Source organism: Suricata suricatta, chromosome X, assembly GCF_006229205.1.
Source record: "Suricata suricatta isolate VVHF042 chromosome X, meerkat_22Aug2017_6uvM2_HiC, whole genome shotgun sequence".
NCBI classification, from domain to species: Eukaryota; Metazoa; Chordata; class Mammalia; order Carnivora; family Herpestidae; genus Suricata; species Suricata suricatta.
Window position 1 is genome coordinate 110,409,405 of NC_043717.1, and position 6,854 is coordinate 110,416,258.

A 6,854-nucleotide genomic window follows, 5' to 3' on the forward strand; every position below is an offset into this window, starting at 1 on the left:
TCCGGACCCCGGCCGCCCTCCTGGGAGGCGAGCCGGGGAGGCGGTGGCCTCTGCTGGCGCGGCGGGACGCGGGGAGGGGCTGGGACTCTTTGACGCGGCGGAGGGGTCAATCGGCGTCGACTGCCGCCATCTTTGGTCCAGTGCGGCGGCGGCGGCGGCGGCGGCGGCGGCGACAGCTACGACAGTGCTGAAGCAGGAGGAGGAGGAGCGACGGGCGCTGGCAGCTAGGCCTGACCATGGACGAGGAATATGATGTGATCGTGCTGGGGACCGGCCTCACCGTAAGTGCGGTCTCAGGCGCCCGGGATTTCGCATCACCTCGTCCTCCCTGCGGCGCTGCCGCCCCCGGCCGCCGACCCCACCTTCCCGTCGCTGCCGTCCGCGGCGCTCGGGTCCCCCCAAAGACAGACCCGTGCCCACCCCGCCACCGTCCGCGACATCGTCTTTCTCCATCCCCGTCGCCGGGTCTGCCAGAAGCGACCCTCTACCTAGCCGCCCCCTCGATCCCCCGGGCTCGACCTCCGATCCCTCCCTCCCTCCCTCTCTATCCAGGCCTTCTGGGCCAGAAGACGCAGCCCCACTCGGCCCGAGCCCCTCCTGCATGACTCCGTGCCCCCGACCCCGCCCACCCGGCCCCCACCCATCATTCGCACCCTTCGCCCGCACAGCATCCCTCCCACATTTTGTGCTCATTCTGGTGCAGGTGAAGTACAAGGTCCCTGGGTAAGAGGGCCTCACCGGGGTGGGCCCTCATCCTGCATTCCTGGCTTCTTAATGCAGCCCAGGGATCCAGGGAATGTTCCAGAAGGAGCAGCAATGGGGCCAGGGAGCACATTCCTGCTACCCTACCAGGGTTTCCCATGGAGAGTGCAGGCTGGGTAGTGTTTGCAGCCTTTGTCCTTGGCCTGGTGACAGTAACGGGTGATGGTGTTTATCTTCCCTCTTCCCCCAGACCCTGTTGGACCGCTCCCGTGGAGAGGCTCGTCTTCCTCAGTCTGGGTGTCAGAGCCTGCCCTGTGGCTGGGCACGCACAGGGTCAGCGCCCTGGTCCTTTGAGGAAAGCGCAGCCCAGGGTGGGGCCCGAGATTGCAGGCCCGTGCAGAGCCTTTCTTCACTTCCCTTTCTGGTGCCCTTCGCTCTTCAGCTGGGTCTCCTCTGTGGCTCATTGTATGTTTCCTGCTTTGTAGCACGGTCCTGTGCAGATAGGTGGCTTTCTTGGCGTGGCAGTTGCCAGAAGGCCATACCCATGGCTGCTGGGCACTCTTCCTCTGGGCACAGTCCTTATTTCTTTTCTCTTGTTCAACTCTTTGCCCAGCAGAGTTGTAAAGGAAGCTGTGCTCAGATGAAGCTGTCACCCCTGATTTTAGGCAAGCCTGCCCGCCAGGGGTGGAAGGAGCTTCCGCCGGGGCAGGGTCAGGTTCAAGGTGGGGAAGAAATCAGGGCGCTGGCGGGAGTGTGGGCAGGTGGAAACGCAGCGGACGTGGCCCCCTTTTCCAGGAATGCATCCTGTCGGGCATCATGTCTGTGAACGGGAAGAAGGTGCTGCACATGGACCGGAACCCCTACTATGGGGGCGAGAGCTCCTCCATCACACCCCTGGAGGAGGTGAGGGACCCAGCCCACACCCTGTAAATCTCTCACATAAGCTGCCTGAGCAGCTCCCTGGCTTCTCTGGGAAGGCTGGGGGGGGGGCGGTGGCAGGGGCCAGAAGGGGTGGTCCTCGAGGGGCCTCTCTTTCTCCTGTCTGCAGCTGTATAAGCGTTTTCAGTTGCTGGAAGGGCCTCCGGAGACGATGGGAAGGGGCCGGGACTGGAATGTCGATCTGATCCCCAAGTTCCTCATGGCCAATGGTGAGAGCGATGAAAGGAGGCCTCGTGGGAGGTGACAAGGACCACTGAGGAGGGGCAGGCTCCAGAGAAGGAGCTTGTGGGGGGAACTGTGCCAATGTCGTTTTGTCCCCACTGCCCCACAGGGCAGCTGGTGAAGATGCTGCTGTACACAGAGGTGACGCGCTACCTGGACTTCAAGGTGGTGGAAGGCAGCTTTGTGTACAAGGGGGGAAAGATCTATAAGGTGCCGTCCACCGAGACCGAAGCCTTGGCTTCCAGTGAGTACAGCTCAGAGGATAACGGCGAGGGCCGGAGCAGGGCGCCCCTCGCCCGAGGCCACATCCCCCACGCGGTGCCCCACGCCCCTGCTCTGGCCTCCCCTCCATTGCCCTGAGCCTCACGGTGGGGGCCAGGAGGGAAGTCCACACGCAGAGGGGAGGTGTGGATGCTAGCTCCTTCCAGAAAGACTTTAGCCTCTTGACGGGGTCTCCACTTGAGCCAGGAAATGTTCCCAAGTGTTGGAGCTGGGAGGGTCTGCGGAGCCTGTCCAGCCCAACCCCCTCTTTGTACAGATGGGGAAACTGAGGCCAGGAAGGGCAAAGGGACTAATCTGAGCTTACACGGTGCTCAGCAGCAAAGCTCGGCCGGGAGCGTGGGCGCCTGCGTGCCGGGAAGGTTCTGTGGCGTGCGGGTCTTCTCACGTGTGTCTCCACAGATCTGATGGGCATGTTCGAGAAACGGCGCTTCCGCAAATTCCTGGTGTTTGTGGCAAACTTTGATGAGAACGACCCCAAGACCTTCGAGGGCGTCGACCCCCAGAGCACCAGCATGCGTGATGTGTACCGGAAGTTCGACTTGGGCCAGGACGTCATCGACTTCACTGGCCACGCCCTGGCTCTCTACCGCACTGATGAGTGAGGGGACACCGGCATGGCAGACACCCTTCCGGCCTTCACCCTGCCCTCCCTACTCCCCACCCACCGCTCCCCCCACCCACCCCACCCCACCCCATACTCAGCCACACGCCCACCACCCATCATCTTGTTTGTTCCTTCTGCGCATTCGTTTGACCTATAGTCTTTCCCAGGCCCCGGAGGGTGGTGGGAAGGCAGGCCTGGTGCTTGGTTGTGGGTGAGCTGGGGTGCTGGCTGCTGTTGGAGCCTCTTCTCCTGACCCCACCCCCCAGTTACCTGGACCAGCCCTGTCTTGAGACCATTAACCGCATCAAGCTGTACAGTGAGTCCCTGGCTCGATACGGAAAGAGCCCTTATTTGTATCCGCTCTACGGCCTCGGTGAGCTGCCCCAGGGCTTCGCAAGGTGAGGTGGCTATTTTCAGTTGGCAGTACCAAGTAGGGCTAAAGCCAAGAATGGTAGCCGCCCTCTTGAGGGTTTTTGTGCCATTCGCACTTCCCCATCATTGCCTAGCGGACTTTGTGTGCTGGGGTGCCTGGGGGGGGCGGGGGGGGAGATGGGGAGCTGCAGCAGGGCGCGGAGGTGCAGAGTTGAAGGGCCAGGCCTTCACCAGCAGGGCCTGCCTGTCTCCCAGCCAGATTCAGGCAGCACCGCGGCTGGGCCTGGGGCTTGGAACCTCAGGTCCAAGGGCTTCCCCGGAGCCCTTTGTTCTGCTCCCCGAGGAGCCGGGCCTTTATGCTGCCCTCACGGCAGCCCTTTGCAGAGTATTTGGGTGGAAACTCCAGAGAGGAAGGAGCAGTCCGAGTTCAGTCCTGACTCTGTGGCGGTGACAGAGGTGGGAAGAACCACCAGGTCCCCTGAGCGCTGCCTGCTCAGCGCAGCCTTCTTTGCACCCCAGTGCTGGTTTGGGAGGTCGGACAGCACAGGGCCCCGGTCTGCGTTTTCTCCTGGGCAGGAGAGTCCACCATCACTCTCCCCACCACAGGCTGAGTGCCATCTATGGGGGGACGTACATGCTGAACAAACCTGTGGATGACATCATCATGGAGAACGGCAAGGTGGTGGGCGTGAAGTCTGAGGGAGAGGTAAGCCTCCTCCACGAGCAAGGACGATGGTCTGGGTGGGCGTGGCCTTCTCCTTAGAGGCACTCTTCCAGGTGACTGACTGCTGTGCCTGCTGCCTGGGTCTTTCCCTGGGTCCCCTTGGGCTGGGGACCAGAGCTCCAGAGGGGTCCACATAGCCGTTTCTGTGCACAGGAGGCAGCTCTCAGACCCACGTGCCGTATCGGGGGTCCAGGGAGTGTTTCTGATCACGGTGTCCCAGCTGCATGTGGGGCCCCCCCTCCCTGAGGTATGGCTCAGAGGAGCACAGTGCCAGCCTTCACTGCAGACTCGGCCCCACGACCACCTAGGGGAGCGTTTGGATTGGCCTTCCGGTGTTTCCACAGGTGGCCCGCTGCAAGCAGCTGATCTGTGACCCCAGCTACATTCCAGACCGAGTGCGGAAGGCGGGCCAGGTTATCCGCATCATCTGTATCCTCAGCCACCCCATCAAGAACACCAATGATGCCAACTCCTGCCAAATCATCATCCCCCAGAACCAAGTTAACCGGAAGTCAGGTAGGCTAAGCTCCACGTGACTTCCTCCAGCATGTCCTCTTTGGGGCGTCTCTGCCTCTCCCTGTAATTCTTCGGGCTCTCTTCCTGATCCCTCCATGGAAGGATGGGGGGCCCACATAACAGTCCCTGTGCCTGGGGCTCTTCGGATTGGGTGGCTTGGACTGCCCTCTGTGAGGGTGGCAGTTTGGACGCGGCCTGCTGCGAGGGGCTGGGGAGGGGCGGGTGTGCAGGCCCGAGTCGAGCCCCGCCTCCAGGAGCCCTCTGTGCCCGTGTTAATGGAGCCCCTTCTTGCGGGCAGACATCTACGTGTGCATGATCTCCTACGCGCACAACGTGGCCGCACAGGGCAAGTACATCGCCATTGCCAGCACGACGGTGGAGACTGCAGAGCCAGAAAAGGAGGTTGAGCCTGCCCTGGAGCTGTTGGAGCCCATTGACCAGAAGTGAGGGGCCGGGGGGGGGGGGGGGGGGGGGAAGGAACGGGGCAGGGTGCTGGAGGGGGCAGAGACCATAGGGAGTGAGGCTGGTTATGAGGTCGCCTCCCTCCCCTCTGTGTTCGCTTCAGGTTTGTGGCCATCAGTGACTTATACGAGCCCATTGATGATGGTTCCGAGAGCCAGGTAAGAGGCTGTCTTGGCCCCAGCGCCCAGCCCCCTGCCCAGGGCCCCTGCCCAACTCACCCCGGCCCTGGGCTCTGGGTGTTTCCAGGTGTTCTGTTCCTGCTCCTATGATGCCACCACACACTTCGAGACAACCTGCAATGACATCAAAGACATCTACAAGCGCATGGCAGGCTCTGCTTTTGACTTTGAGAACATGAAGCGCAAACAGAATGACGTTTTTGGAGAAGCTGACCAGTGATTGATGACCCCTCCCCGCAGCCAGCCCTTGGTGCCCTCTCCCCTGGCTTAAGTCAGCTTTCCTCCAGGGCTGGGGAGATGGGTGTGGCCGGGCGCCCCTGTTTCCAGCATTCTCTGCTTCCCCCACCACATTCTGCATTCCTGTCACCCGCCTCATTGATTCACTGACCAAATCCCTAACCTTAGCGATGGCTTGGGAGACAGAGGGGTTGGATAGCATCCTCTTTCTTGGCCCTTCCTTATTCTGGGAAAAGAGGGTTCCTTTTCTTGTGTGTGTCTCTTCCCCCTCCACTCCTGATTCTTCTGCTCTGTTCGGGAAGAACGTGGAGGAAAAGCTGACTTCTGCCCCCACTGCTCTTACTCCTGCTTGTAGTGGCCTTTGGAGATGCCCCCTGCCTTCCCCCCACCAGCTCTCATGCGTGTTGGGGAGAAGGGGCCCTCCCAGCACAAAGTTGCATTCCTCCCCCCCCCCCCCCCCCCCCCCCCCCCCCCCCCCCCCCCCCGCCCTGCCCGTCTTAATTTATTCTAATTTATTAACTTGGCCCGCCTGATTTGAGAAGGGAGCCCTGTGCCTCCCACCCGCAGCCTTCTGGTGTGGCCTGGGAGGGGGGAGGCCTTGGGTGCCAGCTGTTTTGAGGTTGATCTTACTATTTTTGTTTCTAGTTTTGTGTTTGTGTCTCTGGCATTTGCTGAGAGAGAAAAGAAATGTGAGCAAAGCAGAAGGAGGTGGGGAAATGGATCCAAACCCCAGTAGGCCCCGCCCCATCCCACAGCCTTTCCCTTAGTGGTGGGAAACCCTTATCCTGCAAAGTGAATGTGGCCCCTCCCCCGACCTCTAGTGTAATTCACCGAAAACCTCCCAATAAAACTGTGTTGAAACCCGATGCCAGGTCTTTCGCTTTCTTTCCAAAGAACTGGGTGCTAGGCGGGGCCTCTGCTCCCTGGGCTGTTTGGATGTAGCAGAGTTTTAGACTTTGGCTTAGCTTTGCTCCGAATGGGAGTACAAGGGGACTTCGTTCATCAGGGAATTAGCTCCTAAACCAAAATGGCCTGTGCGGAGGAAACAGGTCACACCGACTTGCCCAAGGCCACCCAGTGAATTGGTGTTGGCACCAGGACTGCAGTCCCTCGGTGTCGATTTTGGGGGGAAATAGGGAGAAAGGAGTCTGGCCTGGGCTGGGGGGTGGAAGTGGAAGAAGTGGAGGGGGCAGGGTCAGAGAGGAGGCAGAGGGCACCCAGGCCCAGCTTCACAACCTGGGTGGAAACAGGAGATTGGGGCCCAGTCTTGGGTGGGGGTGGGGGGCGGCCTCAGGGAGGCAGCAAGGGCACGGGGCAGAGGTGTGGATCTGGCCTTGGACTGGGCTCAACGTTAAGGAAGTGGAGGATCTGGGGGCCCAGGCTTGAGGTCAGCAGGATGAAGTAAGACTGGGGATCCAGCCTCGGGCCCCGGGGTAACGTCATCAAGGGGTTGACGGGGAACCGAGGAAGCGAGAGATTGGCATCCAGACTCCGGAGGCTGGAGGGGCGGGGCGGCCGGCGGGGCGGGGCGACTGCGCCTCCCCTGGTGGCCGACGTCACCGCGCGGGCGTCAGCTGACTGCGCGGCTGCTGCAGTCCCCGCAGCCGCTGTGACT

The 6,854-nt window shown here is 61.4% G+C and overlaps 1 protein-coding gene across 1 annotated transcript; it reads left to right on the forward strand.

Annotated features, from left to right (window-relative positions):
• Positions 1-137: 137 nt before the first annotated feature.
• On the forward strand, positions 138-6,105 carry GDI1 (GDP dissociation inhibitor 1). The gene is made up of 11 exons (XM_029930543.1): positions 138-281; positions 1,498-1,605; positions 1,751-1,850; positions 1,973-2,107; positions 2,545-2,743; positions 3,016-3,147; positions 3,728-3,827; positions 4,190-4,361; positions 4,660-4,804; positions 4,927-4,981; positions 5,070-6,105. The coding sequence occupies exons 1-11, from the start codon at positions 237-239 to the stop codon at positions 5,220-5,222; spliced, it is 1,344 nt and encodes a 447-aa protein (XP_029786403.1). The 5' UTR covers positions 138-236; the 3' UTR covers positions 5,223-6,105.
• Positions 6,106-6,854: the final 749 nt, after the last annotated feature.